The following is a 21,516-nucleotide window of genomic DNA, read 5'->3' as shown; positions in this document are numbered from 1 at the left end:
GACACCAGTCATGTCCATTACATGAAATACAAATAAAACCCATTTAAAAGACAGGTTGTAATGAAACAAAATAGGAAAAACACCAAGGTGGGTGAAAACTTTTGAAAGGCACTGTAGCTAGCTAATGTAGGTTTCCCATGTTGCAGGTGGTTGAACAATCGCTGCTAAACTATTCCAAGACCCTTCAAGATCCCAGATTATTAAGACGTTACTAAGTAACTACTAATAACTAGTAACTACGACGTTACTATGTAAAGGCAGAATCAACTCTGTAGATATAGTAAATTGCCCCACTGTGACACAGTTCATCCCTGCCACAACTGACCTGGGATTGTAAAACCATATGAAAAGACATACTCTAAAAAGCACTGTCAATAAAAGCCTAGATATGTGTGGGTGCAGGGCACAGGAAGGTGATGTCCAGCGATATAGTGGTAAATGAAAAAGTGGCTATATGCTAGTGGAGGGGACCAATATAGATCATGTGATATGCTATTGATATCATTTGATAGATATGAAAAAGCATATAGTAATATTATTCTACACTATAATGTAAAAAAGCTACATGACTGATCCTCCATGCACAAAACCCTCTTAACAAACTTCTCACAAGCTTTCAACTCAGCAAACTGAATTTCCTACAAATGGACCAACAATGGTTGATGGACTTCCCACTGAATTCAGACAGGTAAGGTAGGTAAAGGCTCCCAGAACATTTACACCTGGCCTAATGGAAAATCAGAAAGCAGTTGTAAGGACTTCACAGAGCCGTGGAAGTGAACAGAAAAGTGAACATTCATACAATTGCAATATTCTTTTCATAAAACCGATATACAGTTGAAGTTGGTGGTTTACATACACTTAGGCTGGAGTCATTAAAACCAGTTTTTCAACCACTCCACACATTTCTTGTGAACAAACTATAGTTTTGGCAAGTCAGTTAGGACATCTACTTTGTGTAGTCATTTTTCCAACAATTGTTCACAGACAGATTATTTCACGTATAATTCACTGTATCACAATTACAGTGGGTCAGAAGTTTACATACACTATGTTGACTGTGCCTTTAAACAGCTTGGAAAATTACAGAAAATTATGTCATGGCTTTAGAAGCTTGTGATAGGCTAATTGACATAATTTGAGTCAATTGGAGGAGTACCTGTGGATGTATTTCAAGGCCTATCTTCAAACACAGTGCCTCTTTGCTTGACATCATGGGAAAATCAAAAGAAATCAGCCAAGACTTTCACAGGTCTGGTTCATCCTTGGGAGAAATGTCCAAATGCCTGAAGGTACCACGTTCATCTGTACAAACAATAGTACGCAAGTATAAACACAATGGGACCACGCAGCCATCATACCGTTCAGGAAGGAGACACGTTCTGTCTCCAAGAAATGAACGTACAATGGTGCAAAAAGTGCAAATCGATCCCAGAACAACAGCAAAGGACATTGTGATGATGCTGTAGGAAACAGGTACAAAATTATCTATCCACAGTAAAACGAGACCTATATTGACATAACCTGAAAGGCCGCTCAGCAAGGAAGAAGCCACTGCTCCAACACCGCCATAAAAAAAGCCAGTCTATGTTTTGCAACTGCACATGGGGACAATGATTGTCCTGTTTGGCCATAATGACAATTGTTATGTTTGGAAGAAAAAGGGGGGGCTTGCAAGCCGAAGAACACATCCCAACCGTGAAGCACGGGGGTGGCAGCATCATGTTGTGGGGGTGCTTTGATGTAGAAGGGACTGGTGTACTTCAAAAAATAGATGGCATCATGAGGGGGGAAAAGTATGTGGATTTTTTGAAGCAACATCTCAAGACATCAGTCAGGAAGTTAAAGCTTGGTCGCAAATGGGTCTTCCAAATGGACAATGACCCCAAGCATACTTCCAAAGTTGTGGCAAAATGGCTTAAGGACAACAAAGTCAAGGTATTGGAGTGGCCGTCACAAAGCCCTGACCTCAATCCTATAGAAAATTTGTGGGCAGAACTGAAAAAGCATGTGTGAGCAAGGAGGCCTACAAACCTGACTCAGTTACACGAGCTCTGTCAGGAGGAATTGGCCAAAATTCACCCAATTTATTGTGGAAGCTTGTGGAAGGCTACCCAAAACGTTAGACCCAAGTTAAGGAATTTAAAGGCAATGCTACTAAATACTAATTGAGTGTATGTAATCTTCTGACCCACTGGGAATGTGATGAAATAAATCATTTTCTCTACTATTATTCTAACATTTCATTTTTTTATTTTTATTAAGTGGTGATCCTAACTGACCTAAAACAGGGAATTGTTACTTGGATTAAATGTTAGGAATTGTGAAAAACTGATTTAAAATGTATTTGGCTAAGGTGTATGTAAACTTCAACTGTACACTGAGACTACAAAATATGCTCTTTTCAGGTGAAAGCTATGATCCCTTGATGTCACTTGTTAAATCCATTTAAATCAGTGTGGATGAAGGGGAGGAGACAGGTTAAAGAAGGATTTTTAAGCCTTGAAACAATTTAGACATGGATTGTGTATGCGTGCCATTCAGTAGGTGAATGGGCCAGACAAAATATTAAAGTGCCTTTGAAGGGGGTACTGTCGTAGGTGCCAGGTGCACCAGTTTGTGTCAAGAACTGGAACGCTGCTGGGTTTTTCACGTTCAACAGTTTCCCTTCCCTTGTGTATCAATAATGGTCCACCACCCAAAGGACACCTAGCCAACTTGACAGAACTGTGGGAAGTTTTGTAGTCAACATGGGCCAGCATCCCTGTGGAATGCTTTCAACACTTGTTGGGTGCAACTTGATATTAGGAAGGTGTTCTTGATGTTTTTATACTCAGTGTATATCGTTATTCTATCGAAAACATGCAACTGATATCGATATACTGTAAACTTTCCATGTCAGTGCCCATCACTTGTACTGTAAATGCTAAGATGCTGTGAAAGTGTTGCAAAAACATGAAATGCCAGTAATATAAAATTAACAAGCAGCAGGTAAAAAAAGATACAAATAAATCAGTATTTTGAAACATTTTGTTGTGCACATAACTAGCTATAGTTGCTGTGAAGGTATAGCGTATAAAAGCAAATGTCTTATGAATGAATCATGTCTGATGCTAATGTATTTGTGGGGGGCTATATCATGGCTAATGTTTAACATTTGTTTAGCTAGCTAGTTGAGTAACTTGTTAGTTTGCTATGGTAGTTGTTAGCAAATGTGTATCATAAATAAGGCTGAAATCAAATCCAATTGTATTTGTCACATGCGTTGAATATAACAGGTGTAGACATCACTGTGAAATGCTTACTTACAAACCCTTAAACAACAATTAAGTTTTAAGAAAAATAAGAATTAAGAATATATTTACTAAATAAACTAAAGTAAAAAAAACGTAACACAACAAAATAACAATAACGAGGCTATATACACGGGGTACCGGTACCGAGTCAGTGTGTGGGGGTACAAGTTAGTCGAGGTAATTGAGGTAATATGTACATGTTACATGTTGGACCTAGACTTGGCGGTTCGGTACCACTTGCCATGCGGTAGCAGAGAGAACAATCTACGACTAGGGTGGCTGGAGTCTTTGATCATTTTTAGAGTCTTCCTCTGACACCGCCTGGTATGGAGGTCCTGGATGGCAGGAAGTTTGGCCCCAGGGATGTTCTGGGTTGTACACACTACCATCTGTAGTGCCTTGTGGTCGGAGACCAAGCAGTTGCCATACCAGGCTGTGATGCAACCAGTCAGTTTGCTCTCGATGGTGCAGCTGTATAACTTTTTGAAGCTCTGAGGACCCATGCCAGATCTTTTCAGTCTCCTGAAGGGGAATAGGCATTTTCGTGCCCTCTTCATGACTGTCTTGGTGTGTTAAGACCATGATAGTTGATGCGTGATGTGGACACCAAGGAAGCTCTCGACCTGCTCCACCACAGCCCTGTCGATGTTAATGAGTGCGTGCCTGGCCCTCCTTTTCCTGTAGTCCACGATCAGCTCATTTATCTTCAACACGTTGAGGGAGAGGTTGTTGTGCTGGCACCACACTGCCAGGAGTGGACTCATAGAGTGGACTCACTAATCATGTACTGTTCTTGTTGCAAAGTAAGGCTTTCATCCAGTCTGTATTCTTACTGCAAACAGTTTCTTTGAAGAGCTTGTTTTCGCAGTCAGTCACGTTATCTTCCCACGCATGAGGCGCTGTCAAAATACAATAAGCTACATTTGTCTCACTTGACGTGACTGCTTGGATGGGCATAGGCAGGAAGGGGAAATGAAACTCACTTTACAAAAGTAATGCACGAAGCTTACATAATCTTGGTGTATCTTGTCAAAATAATTTTGCCATAGTGTCTGTCATTTAGAAACAGTTTTCATCACTGGCTGTGTGAGTTGTTCTCAACCACCCGTTCTTTCTACCATGCATTTTATAGGAATAATGAAGTACATACTTTAATCTAATATATTTATACCATCCATCACCTCACAATTTCTGGATTTATTTTTAAACAACATTTCGATCAAACATTACAGGATGGTATGAATAAAAACAGCCAAATATGAGAATATTGCAAACATTATTTGTAGCGTTTGTACGCACAATGTATTTATTTTAGCTTGTAACTACAGCAGCATCAGAACTCACTATGGCAGTATGTTAGCTGTCATTGGATAGATCTATTCTTACCAAAAGAGAAAACTTGTTTGCATTCTCTCCACATGAATTTTGGCGAAATGGGTCTATATACAAATGTTTGTAAACAAGAGCAAAAGGTTCCAGATTCAGCCCATTTTTATTGAAAGCCCCCCAGGCCCCAAATCTTTGGTTGAGGTTTGAGGAACCAGGACCTGACTGAGTTTGTCCTATTTGTAGAAAGCAGGCATGGGTTTCCATGTCCCCTGGCCCTCCCAGCCTCGCTCAGCCCCCGGCACTGATACACTGAAGAGGGTTATTTTGGTCAACGAACACAGGGGGATGGAGATGTGATTTATACAGGCAAGCCATTTCTGTCCTACTGGCCTGGCTCACATGTCAGCCGGGGACAGCTGCAGGTCGCTAAATCCAAGTTAGGGTGAGCTATAAACTCTCACACCAACTTGTTCTAATGAAAACTAACAGGACAGGGCAGTTTTTTTGATAAGGAAAACACCAACGAACAGTATCCTATACATGGAAGGAAACATAGAAAGTGGAAATGACCAAGACAAAATGGAGGTGTGGGTCATTTCAGGTTTATGCTTTTTGTGCCTCACTGCCAAGACATCACATTATGCTTATGGTGTAAAAATGCAAAGCAGCTGCTGAAGCCAGAAAGGCCCCCCTGACCTGCCGGGCTGGCCACTCTTTCAAATAAGGGAGAGGTAACTGGGAGAGGTAACTGTGAGGCAAAATAAATCACCATTTAAGAAAGACAATAATTTACAGCCAATAAATTATTTTCAGATACCTTAAATTATATGCTGTAGTATCAACTACCAAATAGTCCCTTCATGGTCACTACAGACATGGGATTTCCCAACTATTAACACCACAGATCACTGGACAAGTCAATTACTGGTTATTCATTGTTTGTGCTTCACGTTTCCTATGATGCCAATTCTTATCCAAATAGTGCCACTCATCAGCTGAAGGCAGGAGCAGCTGGATCTGCTAGAATGTCAGCAGCATGTTTACTAATGCATATTAAGTTGGTTGTGTTGGTAAAAGTACTGTACAGCCGAGCAAGTGGCAATGTGTTCACAAATGTCTTCAATGCAATACTGTATTTCAAATATTTCATGATGATTATTTGAAATATGAAAGTGCAGCAGAGCATGGAAATCATCCTAAATTAAGTTGCAATAAAATAAAATGGTATAGCAGTATTAGACAGTATTTAACAATATATAACACATTTAGACATATATATATACTATAATATATTGTATAACAATATATAATATGTCAAACAAAATTAAGAACAAATAACAATAGCAAATTATGTATAACAATAATTCTATATAATATATATATATATTTTTAAATAGGCTATTTACTGTCTGCGCCAAGGATGTTTGAACACATTTTTTTATAGTCCAGTATTTCTCTTTCTGGGAGACAGTCATGTATTACTTGTCCAGACACCTATTCACAAGGTTTGTGTCATTCCTATACACACTCTATGACAGAGCAACATTCAGCCATGGGTAAATTTTTCTCGATCGGATGGTCATGTGGCTGAAACATAATAAAAACGTGTTTTAGACTGGAAATGGACAGCAATAAGCCCAAACAGATTTAATATTTGACTGAAGCATAATCATTTCAAACCTTGATTACATTTGGGGACACTGCCCTGCGTCCGGTGCCGTCTTTTGGATGAGGCGTTAAAACTGGTTTACTGACTCTCTGTGGTCATTCAAAATCCCAACCTGGCCACATTCCATCAAGGCCACCTAATCATCCCCCTCATTCCTATTTGGGATATATCACTCCTCACCTCTCCACCAGATAGCTGATGTGTGATGAGCTTTCTGACACAAAAATGGTGTTTCCCCATACTATGCAAAGTTAGTAGAAGTGCTATATAAATACAATCAATTATTAATTGGTATCATTTGTATACAATCACATCTCTCTATTATGTGTGGGAATACTTTGGAACAGATTTCCAAAAGCGATTAATTTTTTTCTGAAACTTGGGGGGCCAAATAAAACCACCCGCGCGCCGCATTGAGCCCGTGCGCCGCCAATTGGGGAACCCTGCTGTAACAGTTGGGACCACAGGGTTGGGATTCATTCTAAAAGAAAGCACAAGTGCCATCTCCTGGAGAAACATACCCATCCCTCTACGCGTTGTTGTATTTTTTTATTAACCACATTTTTTACCTAAATCCAATTGAATGGTACACATCTTGATTTAATTTGGAATTCATTCAACAAATAAAAAAGAGCATAACACCCGTTTTATAACAGGGGTTTTATGCATAATATCTTCCCCTATTTTAGGTAAGCATTATGCAAACAAATACATGGACAAATATGGAAGCTGCAGATGAGGGGTGGAGCATCAGACTTGGGACAATTTTAGCAATCCCAGTGGCCCCACAGTCCAAAAACTACAACGGAAATATAGCCGTTCAGCCATGACTGTAGTTTTAGTAGAGAAGTTGTGAAGCATTTTCCAAAAGTTTCAGAATAATGCAGTTTAATTTTTCATTTATACTTCACTTATGGAAAATAATAAAACATATTATGGAAATTAAAAATATTTAATGTTCCAATTTCCAGTAAACCTGTCTAATAATTAGATATGCTGCTCTTTGTTTGGTATTTGTGAGATTTAGCATGTGGCTGAATTGTATAACAGGCTACAATTAAGGTGGTGAAAGGCTTTCAGAGATATCAAACACCCCCTCAGAGGTGTTGCAAGGAGGCTGCCCTCAGCCAGATTGTTCTGGAAAATGTCAATATAGGCTGGCAACAAAGATGAAGACCCATATGGGTGAAATGCTGTTGATGGAAACTTTAGGAACAGCCATAATATTTGAAGCTATTTTCCCTCGCCTCTGAATCGTCTGAGACTTATGCCATCTGCTGGATGTGTGCACACTTACCACAACAAATGAAACCATGAGACTCTCAACGAAGGTGTCTACTTTGGCATCTTCTTTCTTCCTTCTTATGTTCTTCTTGATATAGGAGTTTATCAAGAGTGGAGTTGACTTTAAATATATCATTTTTGTACCTTCATGAAGGTATTCTCTTCAGCAATCATGCTTAGCTTCATATTACGTTGTGCTACATTCGTCCTGCCTTTACCCTATCTGTGTGTGTGTGTGTGTGTGTGTGTGTTCAGCCAGAATCCAAAAGGGCTTCATTTAGAATTGATGAGTAGACATACCTTGCACTGCGTTTGTTATCAGTTACATCATTCTACATGGCTATTAGGTAATAGGTTATACATATGTTTTTATTTATTTTTTTACATGATGAGGTATTGTGTTATATATATATATATATACACACACACACCTTTCAAAAATGTGGGGTCACTTAGAAATGTGTTACGGTTTTCTAGTGGTGAAGGAGAGTCGGACCAAAACGCAGCGTGTAGATTGCGATCCATTTTTAATCAAACAAACGTAAACACGAAATAACACTACAAAACAATAAACGTAATGTGAAAACCGAAACAGCCTATACTTGTCAACTAACACAGCGACCGGAACAAAGACACTAAGGACAATCACCCAACACAAACTCAAAGAATATGGCTGCCTAAATATGGTTCCCAATCAGAGACAACGATAAACACCTGCCTCTGATTGAGAACCACTCCAGACAGCCATAGACTTTGCTAGATAACCCACTAAGCTACAATCCCAATACCACTACCAAAACCCCAAGACAAACACACCACAATTACAAAAAATCCATGCCACACCCTGGCCTGACCCAATACATGAAGATAAATACAAAATAGTTCGACCAGGGCGTGACAAAATGTCCTTGTTTTTAAACGAAAATCACTATTAGGTAATAGGTTATACATATTTTTTATATATTTTCTTATATGATGAGGTATTGTGTTATATAAATATATATATATACACTACCGTTCAAAAATGTGGGGTCACTTAGTAATGTCCTTGTTTTTAAACAAAAATCACATTTGTTGTCCGTTAAAATAACATTAAATTAATCAGAAATACAGTGTAGACATTGTTAATGTTGTAACTGACTATTGTAGCTGGAAACGGCAGATTTTTTAAATGGAATATCTACATAAGCGTACAGAGGCCCATTATCAGCAACCATCACTCCTGTGTTCCAATGGCACGTTGTGTTAACTAATCCATAATTTTATTAAAGGCTGATTGATCATTAGAAACACTTTTTCAATTATGTTAGCACAGCTGAAAACTGTTGATCTGATTAAAGAAGCAATAAAACTGGCCTTCTTTCGACTACAGTGGCTTGCGAAAGTATTCACCCCCCTTGGGGGTTTGTATAATTTGATTTACACAACATGCCTACCACTTTGATGATGCAAAATATGTTTTATTTTGAAACAAACAAGAAATAAGATACAAAAATTGAGAACTTGAGCGTGCATAACTATTCACCCCCCAAGGTCAATACTTTGTAGAGTCACCTTCTACTTTGTAGAGCCATCAATTACAGCTGCAAGTCTCTTTGGGTATGTCTCTATAAGCTTGGCACATCTAGCCACAGGGATTGTTGTCAATTTTCAAGGCAAAACTGCTCCAGCTCCTTCAAGTTGGATGGGTTCTGAAGGTGTACAGCAATCTTTAAGTCGTACCACAGATTCTCAACTGGATTGAGGTCAGGGCTTTGACTAGGCCATTCCAAGACATTTAAATGTTTCCCCTTAAACCACTCGAGTGTTGCTTTAGCAGTATGCTTAGGGTTGTTGTCCTGCTGGTAGGTGAACCTCCATCCCAGTCTCAAATCTCTGGAAGACTGAAACAGGTTTCCCTCAAGAATTTCTCTGTATTTAGCACCATCCATCATTCCTTAAATTCTGACCTATTTCACAGTCCCTGACGATGAAAAACATCCCCACAGGGATGGTGTTCTCGGGGTAATGAGAGGTGTTGGGTTTGCGCCAGACATAGTGTTTTCCTTGATGGCCAAAAAGCTACATTTTAGTCTCATCTGACCAGAGTACCTTCCTCCATATGTTTGGTGAGTCTCCCACATGCCTTTTGGCGAACACCAAACATGTTCTGGCCACTCTTCTGTAAAGCCCAGCTCTGTGGAGTGTACGGCTTAAAGTGGTCCTATGGACAGATACTCCAATCTCTGCTGTGGAGCTTTGCAGCTTCTTCAGGGTTATCTTTGGTCTTTTTGTTGCCTCTCTGATTAATGCCCTCCTTGCCTGGTCTGTGAGTTTTGGTGGGCGGCCCTCTCTTGACAGGTTTGTTGTTCTGCCATATTCTTTAAATTTTTTAATAATGGATTTAATGGTGCTCCGTGGGACGTTCAAAATATTGGATATTTTTTTATAACCCAACCCTGATCTGTACTTCTCTACAACATTGTCCCTGACCTGTTTGGAGCGCTCCTTGTTCTTCATAGTGCTGCTTGCTTGGTGGTGCCCCTTGCTTAGTGGTGTTGCTGACTCTGGGGCCTTTCAGAACAGATCATGTGACAGTTAGATTGCACACAGGTGGACTTTATTTAAGTAATTATGTGACTTCTGAAGGTAATTTGTTGCACCACATCTTATTTAGGGGCTTCATAGCAACTTTTCCGTTTGAATTTCTTTTGAATTATTTGTTACAAGGTATTTTTTTCATTATACTTCACCAATTTTGACTATTTTGTGTATGTCCATTACATGAAATCCATAATAAAAATATCTTTAAATTACAGGTTGTAATGCAACAAAATAGGAAAAATACCAATGGGGTGAATACTTTTGCAAGGCCCTGTAGTTGAGTATCTGGAGCATCAGCATTTGTGGGTTCAATTACTGGCTCAAAATGGACAGAAACAAAATAACTTTCTTCTGAAACTCATGTCTATTCTTGTTCTGAGAAATGAAGGCTATTCCATGTGAGAAATTGCCAAGAAACTGAAGATCTGGTACATTGCTGTGTACTACTCCCTTCACGGAACAGTGCAAACTGGTACTAACCAGAATAGAAAGAGGAGTGGGAGGCCCCAGCGCACAACTGAGCAAGAGGACAAGTACATTAGAGTGTCTAGTTTGAGAAACAGATGCCTCACAAGTCCTCAACTGGCAGCTCCATTCAATTGTGCCCAAAAAAACAGTCTCAACGTCAACAGTGAAGAGGCGACTCCGGGATGCTGGCCTTCTAGGCAGAGTTGCAAAGAAAAAGACATATATCAGACTGGCCAAAAAAAAAGAAACGATTAAGATGGGCAAAAGAAAACAGACACTGGACAGGGGAACTCTGCTTCACTTTTAAAAGCATGGACATGTCTACCTGACCCCAAACCTTTGAACGGTAGTGTATATAAACACAAAAGTATGTGGACACCCCTTCAAATTAGTTGATTCCACGATTTCAGCCACACACGTTGCTGACAGGTGTAGAAAATTAAGCACACAGACATGCAATCTCCATATCCAAACATTGGCAGTAGAATGGCCAAAATGAAGAGCTCAGTGACTTTCAACATGGCACCATCATAGGATGCCACCTTTCCAGCAAGTCAGTTTGTCAAATTTCTGCCCTGCTAGAGCTGCCCCGGTCAACTGTAAGTGGCTCAGCCACATTGTGGTAGGGCACAAAAGTTCACATAACGGGACTGCCAAGTGTTGAAGCGCGTAGTGCTTAAAAATGGTCTGTTCTCAGTTGCAACACTCACTACCGAGTTCAAACTGCCTCTGGAAGCAACGTCAGCACATTAATTGTTCGTCTGGAGCTTCATAAAATGGGTTTCCATGGCCGAGTAGCCGCATACAAGCCTAAGATCACCTTTTGCAAAGCCAAGCATTCGCTGGAGTGGTGTAAAGCTCTGTGCCAATTGGACTCTGGAGTAGTGGAAACGTGTTCTCTGGAGTGATGAATCACGCTTCACCATCTGGCAGTCCAACAGACTAATCATGGTTTGGGGGATGCCAGGAGAATGCTAACAGCCCCAATGCACAACGTATAGTGGAGGAGGAATAATGGTCTGGGGCAATTTTTCATGGTTCGAGTTAGGCCCATTAGTTCCAGTGAAGGGAAATCTTAACGCTACAGACATTCTAGACGATTCTGAGCTTCCAACTTCGTGGCAACAGTTTGGGGAAGGTCCTTTTCTGTTTCAGCATGCACAAAGCGAGGTCCATAATGAAATGGTTTGTTGAGATCGGTGTGGAAGAACTTGACTGGCCTGCACAGAACCCTGACCTCAACCCCATCAAACACCTTTGGGAGGAATTGGACGCTGACCGCGAACCAAGCCTAATCGGCCAACATCAATGCCCGACCTCACTAATGCTCTTGTGGCTGAATGGAAGCAATGTTTCAACATCTAGTGAAAAGCCTTCCCAGAAGAGTGGAGGCTGTTATAGCAGCACAGGGGGGACCAACTCCATAATAATGTCCATGATTTTGGAATGAACTGTTTGATTAGCAGGTGTCCACGTACTTTTGGTCATGTAGTGTGTGTAAAAAACATTAAGAACACATTCCTAATAATAAGTGGCACTCGCTTTTGTCCTGCCCATTCACCCTCTGAATGGCACACATACACAATCCATGTCTCAATAGTCTCAAAGCCGTCCCTTCATTCTATACTGATTGAAGTAGATTTAACCTGTTTAGTTTTTGCCATGGAAAGAGCAGGTCTTGCTAATGAACTTATTTCAATTGACTGATTTCCTTATATGAATTTTACCTCGATAAAATATTTGAAATTGTTGCACGTTGCATTTATATTTTTGTTCAGTGTATATATACATACATACAGTACATAGTGTACATACATACAGTACATAGTGTACATACATACAGTACATAGTGTACATACATACATACACATACATACATTCATACATGCTTGCATACCAATAAAGAACACAAATCATAAAACATTTTAGTGCTGATATCATGCTTTATTAAATCAAGGGGAGGTTGCATTTCATTCTACAATTCTAATTTAAATCAAACGAAAGTGCAGGGCAGAACAGTTAATACATTTGGTTTTCTTTTCATTTTAACACAGCAGGTGTTGTCGCTGTGGTACACTTGCTTGATGTTTGCCCTAACACCTGACAAGGTGAAATTCTAAAGCTAACACTCAAAAGTAACGCACTCAAGCAAACCTCCAAGAGATGGCTCTGATTCTGCAAAAAAAGTGCCTGATGGACTTTCAATTTTTAATAGCCAGGTTGATGTTGTTCAGAAAATCAATCAAGCAGTCATTTGCCAGAAACAGAGCACCCAAAAAAACATTTCAGCTCAAGTGCAGGCCGCTCGCACCTTGAGCATGTCATTAAAATGGTGGTTATGACATAGTCAGTCTGAACACAAGGCCTAGTTGTGCTACTTACATGAGGGTTGATGCAAACAGCACTCAGGGTCTTATGATCATGTTACAATTCATAGGAGTATGATAATAACACTGCAGGTAATAACATACAGTGTCTAACATCTCGTCTCTCTGATTTAGTATAAACTTCAACAGGGAACCTCTCTACCTGTTGAGGAAATCTTAAGACTTCAACTTTTTGTTGAGGCACGGAGTTTAGTTTCAGGTTTAACAGGGTATTCGTTTCATGTGAAACTTTCTCCTGTTAAACATTTAGTTCCTTTTGTTTCAGTTAATATTGTCATAAATAACAATTCATACATTTTCCATAACCGTTAAATTCGGCTATATACATTATGTACATGTCACAGAAAAGTGGTTCAAAAATCCTAGTCATAATTATCCAATATGGCACATTTTATAACAACTTTAGACTTTAGTCTAGTTTGGCATAAATTTATGTCATGTTTGGTATAAAAATAGTTCATATTTACAATAACAGAAATCCAGGTCTTTATCAAGTAAGATTATTTTTGGTTAAATGAATAAATAAAAAGCATTGAAGTTGGGAAAGGGGAGGATAGAAATATTTGGACTGTTTTTTTAAATTTTATGATCGAATGCTTACAGTTACTGTTGCAGTGTCAGATCCAAAGTCATTGTACAGTTTGAGGGTGTACACTCCAGCATCCTCCTCTTTCACACTGGTGATGATGAGTGTAGTGAGGTCCTCTGAGGTCTCGATATGGAACCTACCGCCATGCTTCTCACCAGGTAGGGTTTTTCCACTGCGGGACCATTCGATGTTAGGTGTGGGCTCTCCGGAGAAAGCACAGGCTACGGTGAGAACCTTCCCAAGTTCAATGGTTATATCCTCTGGGAGAGCTTCAATTCTTGGTGCACCTGTTGCACCTTTTTGAGAAAACAAAAAAAATACTTAGACAACTACACCACTACAAATATGGCTAATATTTTACTTAAAGGGGCAATCCGAAGATGAAACAATTAAAATGTTCCCCTGTTTCGGTAAAAAGCTGAGGGATGGAGAAATTTAACCACTCTCAAATTCACAGACTATGGATGCAAGGACTGACCATCCATGATATCAAAATGATATTTTTAACCATATTTTATAGTGATATAGTGTTTGCTTACACTTACATTGTTTAAAAACATTGGAGTAAAACAAATGTATATTTTGGATTCTGATGAGGTATGACAGTTGAACTAAGCTCATGAGGCATTTATTAGTTATATTCTTCAAGAACCAATTGGTACATATCGTTCATTTACAAGTCAAAAACTGTATGTAGCAGCTCTGCAGCATTACTTGTTTAAAGCCTGAAGGTATAATGCCCTATAATGAAGGCTATAATGCATTGTAAGACTTGTATGCCATAAGCATGCATGAGATACTCACCTAGCATACCCTGTGCAATGGATCTCATGGAGGACCCCTCCAGGTGAGAGTGACTCATCATTTCGGTCATACTGCTGGAGCTCATGGTATGGGAAGATGTCATGGAAGACATGCTAGATAGAGACATGGTTTCCATCTGCATTTCAGCAGCCATGGCAGCCATGCTAGACATACTGGAGCTGCTGAAAGAGGTCTCCTGGTGCATAGAAGAAGAAGCCATGTGGGCTGATTGGGAAGAGAAGCTTTCCTGCATGCTACTAAGAGCAGCACTCTCCCCCATCATCATCATCTGAGCTCCTCCGTGGATTTCTTTCTTAACGACCTGTTCTGAACTTGTATGGGAAGCCATAGCCATAGATGCCTCTTTTTGACTCATCGTTACTTGTTTGGTTTTCACTGAAATAGACGAAAAGAGACAAGGAACCACTTGAAACATGCATGTACAAACGTGTATAGAATTGGTACAGAATTGAGTTTAATCAAAATACTTTTTATGGCAGAACTTACCTTTCATGGCCATGTGTTGCTGCACATAAGCTGTGACTTTAGTGTAGATGGATTGGAACACTTGGCCGACAAATGAGAATGAAGATTTAGCTGAGACTCCTCCTTCTGAGATAAGCCCACAAGAGTATTCTCCCTGGTCCTTCTCAGAGAGGTCATTGATAATGAGGGAACAATGCCCATCCACAGACATGTGGAACTCATAGTGACTGCTCTGTGTCAGTTTCACTCCATTCCTGTACCACACAACTTCTCTCACGCTGCTTTCAGATACACAGGACATTCTCACTTTGTCTTTTGAGTTTTCGGCTGTGAGTTGTTGGACAATCTTTGGAGCTTTAGGAGTTGGGGATTTCACAGTTAGTGGAGATTTGATTCTCTTAGGTGAAGTGATTGGTTCAGGAGACTTGACTTGGGGAGGTGACTTCACTCCTTTTGGTTCAGGAGACTTGACTTGGGGAGGTGACTTCACTCCTTTTGGTTCAGGAGACTTGACTTGGGGAGGTGACCTCACTCCTTTTGGTTCAGGAGATTTGGCTGGGGGAGGGGACTTCACCCTTGGAGGTGAGACAACTGGTTCAGGAGACTTGACTCTGGGAGGTGATTTTACTCCCTTTGGCGACATGATTGGCTCAGGAGACTTGACTTGGGGAGGGGATTTCACCCTTGGAGGCGATACAACTGGTTCAGGAGACTTGATCCTGGGAGGTGATTTCACTCCCTTTGGTGACATGACTGGCTCAGGAGACTTGACTGGGGGAGGGGACTTCACCCTTGGAGGCGAAGTAATTGGTTCAGGAGACTTGATTGATGGGGTTGGCGACTTCCCACTAGCGGGTGACATGATTGGTTCAGGAGACTTGATTGATGAGGTAGGGGTTGGGGGAACACTGGGAGGTGAAGCTACTCGTTCAGGAGACTTGAATCCAGGCTCTGGTGACTTCACTGAGACAACAAACTCCTCTTCAACAATTGCTCTGAAAATGGTCAGGCTAAACCGAGTCTCTTGTCTCCCCTCAGCATTCTCAACCACCAGTGTGTAGCTTCCTTCATCAGAAGATTGGACAGAGGAAATTTCAAAGGTAGACTTGTACTGCGTGGTTGACACCATACGATGATGAGAGGATACAATGACTTGTCCTTCATGCATCCATGTAACAGTTGGTGCTGGTTCGCCATCAATGTCGCAAGTGAATCGAGCAGTCTCTCCCTCATTAACTGTTACAGACTGTGGTTTAGTTATTATTCTGGCTGCCAGAGTCGACTTGACTTTATGAACAGTCACTTGCTCAACTTCTGACTCCTCCATAGCCCTAATTTTTGTTTCAGATGAAGCATATGTGTCTGATGATGCGTATCTTTCAGACGATGCATGTCTTTCACCCGACAAGTATCTTTCAGTCAATTCAAACTTTCCAGAAGATGCTGATGATAAGGATGCTGCAGATGTTAAGTATTCAGTTGATGCATACTTAGCGGATGCAGCATATTTTTCAGATGCAGATACAAATCGTTCAGATGTATCATATCTTTCATATGTTTCACGTGTTTCAGTTAACTTTGATTTACTTTCCTTCACCTCCATGTGTGTTGCTGAGGAGGAAGCTGCCTTGAAGGATGATATGTGGTAATGGTCTGTCTTTGTGATATCAGGAACAAATGGTTGTGGAGCCTCCTCATCTTTACGACGTGATGTATATGTGGAGAATTCATCTTCAGAAACATCAAGGATACCATAGTCGGACGCTTCTCCCTTTGAGTTTGAGCAAACAACACGGTACGTGCCACTGTCCTCTGCCTGACAATCACAGATCTGTATAGACAGCACTCCACTCATGTTTGTGAAGCGTAACTTCTCACTTTGTTGAATCAGTTGTCCATTGTGGAACCACTGGATCTCAGCCTCAGGCTTCGCTTGGACATTCAGAGTGAACTTTGTATTCTGACCACATGGGACGCGATGAGAACGCATTCTCACGGTCACACGTGGGGCGTGGTCGAGGCTGAAGGGTGTTTGGGTCACTGTCTGGTACTTGCGCTCAGATTTCAGTGCAGCCTTTCTTGACTCGTATCTGGACATGATGTCGAATCTGGCTGACCTCTCAAATCTTGAGGATGAGCGGGAGGATCTCTCAGCTGAAGCTGGGGGGCTGGGGGAGTGTGGACGTGTCCTCTCAGGGGTGGGTGATCTCCTTTCCACAATCTCCTCTGGCCCTAGAGGACATGGGCGAGGAGCTCTTATCAGCTCAGAAACAGGGCGCATCAGCTCAATGTATGTAGGAGACAGTGATCTTCTCCTCCTCATGAACTGTGAAACTTCTGTTCTCTTGACCTTGTGCTCGGTTACTTGTGATACTCCTCTTCTTGCAACATGTTTCTTTGCTTCATGACGCAGAGCAGATAACTCGAACCGGACAGGGCTGCTTTGTGGGGAGGCAGAGAAGCCAAGTTCAAGCTCCTCGTCAAGTTGGAGCCTTTCCTCCTCAGCTTTCTTCATTGAGAGGTAATCGTCAATGGGCTGCAGAAGCTCTTCATCACTCATATCACCCAGGGAGCGTCTTCGTGATCTGAAGGATGCCTCTGATCCAGGAGAAGGTGACCGTCTTGCTGGTCTTACTGTTTCCAAGTCATCTTGTGTGAGCTTTGGAATACGCCATCTAGGCCTATACTGGTCAGTGATTCTAGGAAGGGGCATGACATAGAATTGCTCCCACCTGGAGAGACGAATGCGTTTCTGTCTCTTCTGTACAATCTTCTCCATCCGCTCAGGCATTTCATACTGGTCTCTGAGTTTCTTGTACCACTTCATGTCAGACAAAGGTACAAAGTGTTTAATCAACAGGTCTTCATCCAGAGCACTTGCATCATGGACACGTGGCTCAGGAATTTTATATGGCATGCAAAGTTTCCTTTCCTCCATCTTTACGAATGGTTTTTCTTCTGTGATATCAAATTCACCCTCGCAGTGTTTAGTACTCACTCCTGGCTTGTATATGTCTGCAGCGTGTTTCAAAGCCTCTTGAGCCACTTGGTTGAATCCAGTAACTTCAGTGGTGGAAAGGCTTTGTGCCATTTTCAGTGTCTTGTCAATTTGTTGTTGAACATACTTCTGTTGTTCCACCTCACTCTTATATTCTCTTCTTTTATATGTAATGCGGTCCACCTTCAGTGTGGCCTGGCAACACACTGATCCAACACAGTTTGTTGCGGTAACTTTGTAAAGACCTGAATCCTCAATAAGAGTTTCTCTGACATGCAGAACGTGATAGTCTACATCCTCTTGGACAACTGCGATTTGTTGGTTGAATTCCAATGGCCTGCCATCCTTCTCCCACTTCAGGGTTGGTGCAGGTGTTCCAGAGACCCTCAAGTCAAAACGGACACTATGGCCCTCTACACACTCCACATTAGCCAACAGCCGTTTGAACATTGGCCTCATGTTGTCTTCACTAACAGGGTGAGGTGTCACTGTCAGACGTGCAGTGCAACTATCTTCACCAAACTTGTTGTGGGCCATAACAGTATATTCAGCATCGTCATCAAGTTCAAGATTGTGGATCATCAATTGATAAAGACCCTTGTCACTAATGAAAGTGTACTTCTTATCATCTCGTTTGATTTCCTGTCCAGCCTTCAACCATGTTACTGTTGGCTCTGGATGCACTGTTATGGTTACACCAAAACGAACATCTTCACCGATGTAAGCAGTGCGGTTGTACAGAGGCAGAGTGAACTCTGGTGGTCTTTGCATAAGTCTTTGCTTATCAAGCTTTCTCTTCTTTGTAAGTGAGCGTCCAATAAAGTGTTCACGATAGCATCTCACAGTTTCAACGAAGAGTTCTCCATAGGCATTATCTTCACCATCCTGACTGACAACTTTGCATCTGTAGACACCATCATCAGATGTTTCAATTTCCTTGACGTAGATGCTAGCAACTCCATTGAAGTAGCTGATTTCATATTTGTGACTTGCTGTTAACTGGCGGGTGCCAAAGTACCAAATTGCTTTTGTGGTTTCGTCGTAGTTTTCAATGTTGCAAACAAATCTGACATGCCCACCTTCCTCTGAAGATCCATGCATGACTGGACCGGCTCTCAGACCTTCTACAGGGTACGCAATCTTGACTTTGCCAACTGCATAACCTCTGTAACTCCTGAATCCACCACCAAAAGCAACACGCGCTGCTGAGACGATTGTCTCTCTGTCTTTCTTCACCAATGTCTGGTAGTATCTTCTGTGTCTCAATGTTTTGATAGTCTTTGTGCTGAGGTGTTCCAGCTTCAACCTAAGCCAAGGATGTTCCAAAGCTTCATGAGCAGTCATACGTTTCTTCAGGTCTTTACACAGAAGTCTGTCACAGAAGTCCATACCTTCGATGCTGGTCTCTTTGAAGGCCTCACTGTCAAAGATGTATTCTGCATTTGAGATATTTTCAATCATTTTTGTGGTTGATTCTGCTGCAAAGGGATTAAGTCCACTGAGGAGCACATAGGTTAGCACACCAACTGACCACATGTCAGTTGCAGTGCTGACAAGACCATGGCAGTGGACTTCAGGTGCACAGTACTCTGGTGCAGTGAAATTGATTCTGATATTTTCTCCAGGAGTCAGTAATCTAGCCTGGCCCGTTTCAATAATTTTTATGTTTGTGCTCTTTCTTGTGGTGTAGACAATGTTGTCAGGTTTGATTTCAAAATGAGCATAGTTGAGTTTGTGCAAGAACTTCAGAGCTGAGCACACCTGTCTCAGGTACCTAACAATCTCCAGTTCTGAGAGCTCAAAGTTGCCTGTGCCAAGTCGTTCAAAGATGTCCACGCCTGAGATAAACTCGTAGATCAAGACCATTTCTTCCAAACTGTCAAAGGACTCGTGTAGGTACATGAAGTTTTTGTGTTTAGCAAGATTGAGTGTCTCAATTTCCCTAGCAACCAGCTCCTGATCAGTACCTTTAATCTTGATAAACTTGGCCATGAATGTCTTCTTGGACTTGTTTTCAACACAGCGATGAACAACGCCAAATGTTCCGGCACGTGCCAGCTCTTCAGATATTGTGTACTGGGCAGCCACCATCTTGATTTTTGATGAATGTGGAGCCTCTTCTTTGGTGATTTCTCTAGCTTCATCAACTTCTTCATCGTAGTTTCTGATAACAGATTTATCCTCTATTGTTGTAACAGGCTCAGTTGGTTCAGAATGATCGCTTAGACCAAACTGGTTCTCCGCAATGACACGGAACTGGTACTTTGTCTTGCCAAACAGAGCGATCATGGTGTATTTAGGCTCATTGGTTTTACCAGCGCGGATCCACCTGTCACCCGATGTGGGGCACTTCTGGATAATGTAGTTGACGATAGGGCTTCCGCCATCTTTTTCAGGAGGACTCCAGGTTAGAGTGATGGAATCTCTAGTGATTTCACTGACTTTAATGCCCTTAGGAGAATCTGGTACATCTGCCACGGCAACTTCAATGGTCTGTTTGTCAGCTCCGAATCGGTTCTTGGCAGTGATTACATAGTAACCTGTATCCTTCTTCTGAACTCCTTTAGGAAAGACGAGTGAAGTAAATGATCTTGTGACAATCACTTGAGTGTGGGCAGATGATCCCATGATCTCTGGTCCCTTCTGCCATTGGATTTGAGGGTCGGGTTTGCCACTGATTGGAATCTTAATGGTAACCACTTCACCCTTGACAGCATGGACTGCACCCATGCCTTGCAGTTCTAGAGGTAGGTGGATCTTGGCAGGAACTGGAGTAGACAGAAGATAAAGAATATAAATTATTTGAGTATATCAATTCTTAACAAATGCAAATAAAATGCAAACTGACCTACATTTGTTCTGAAATGTAAGGGATTTCAAACTTTTTAAAATAAAAATATGTATGTTTAACACAACATTTCCTCTTTTCAAAAGCCTATCAATTTTTTTTACCTTCAACAGTCAGATTCACTGTTGTAGAGATAGATCCTCCTTGGTTTGTTGCCCTGACTTGATAGACACCTGTGTCACTGTCCTCAGCATTAGCAATAATAAGTTGGTAATAGCCTCCCTTGAATTCTTGCAATTTGATTTTGATTCCATCTGAAACCATTTCTTTGCCATTCTTGTACCATTTCACGGCAGGGATGGGATGTCCAACAATTTTGGTGACAAATGTAGCATTGGACTTAAACTTCACAATCATGTCTGGTCTCATTTCTTCTCTGAAGATAGGAGGTTTCATTGTGAGACCTGATTTGGGAATGACGGCCTCTGACACCTCACTCCAACCACTCTCACCACCCATGTTTTCACATTTCACACGGAACTCATACTCAAAGCCCTCAAGAAGGCCTTTTACAGAGAAATGTGTCTCGTGGATTTCATTGGATGTACAAGTGATCCATTTGTTCTGTTTCTTCTCTCGTTTATCCAGGAAATAGTTATTTATCTTTGCACCTCCATCGTCTTTTGGTGGTTTCCAGAACACAAGACAAGAATCCTTGGTCACTTCTGTGACAACAGGCTGCATGGGAATTCCAGGTTTTTCTGAGGAACAAACAATGAGATCGATCTTATAGAAGTGCCTTATTCTCTTAATCGTTACAGTAAACATGATCTAT

General features: G+C 41.2%; 1 protein-coding gene across 6 annotated transcripts in view; it reads right to left on the bottom strand.

Moving 5' to 3' along the window:
* Window positions 1-12,552: 12,552 nt before the first annotated feature.
* Window positions 12,553-21,516, bottom strand: part of LOC109870942 (titin) — a 175,359-nt gene continuing 166,395 nt past the window's right edge. For 5 of the 6 annotated variants that reach the window (XM_031805696.1, XM_031805697.1, XM_031805698.1 and 2 more), the window contains 4 exons: window positions 20,846-21,442; window positions 14,917-20,661; window positions 14,410-14,805; window positions 13,222-13,901 (listed from right to left, as the gene is read on the bottom strand). In XM_031805696.1, the coding sequence (XP_031661556.1) occupies window positions 13,600-13,901; window positions 14,410-14,805; window positions 14,917-20,661; window positions 20,846-21,442 (7,040 nt within the window). In that variant the 3' untranslated portion in view covers window positions 13,222-13,599. Of the gene's footprint in view, window positions 13,902-14,409; window positions 14,806-14,916; window positions 20,662-20,845; window positions 21,443-21,516 lie in introns of all 6 variants that reach the window. The other variant, XM_031805694.1, reaches the window with a different exon arrangement.

The sequence above is a fragment of the Oncorhynchus kisutch genome, linkage group LG26, assembly GCF_002021735.2.
Source record: "Oncorhynchus kisutch isolate 150728-3 linkage group LG26, Okis_V2, whole genome shotgun sequence".
NCBI classification, from domain to species: Eukaryota; Metazoa; Chordata; class Actinopteri; order Salmoniformes; family Salmonidae; genus Oncorhynchus; species Oncorhynchus kisutch.
This window is presented reverse-complemented; position numbering and strand designations above follow the sequence as displayed.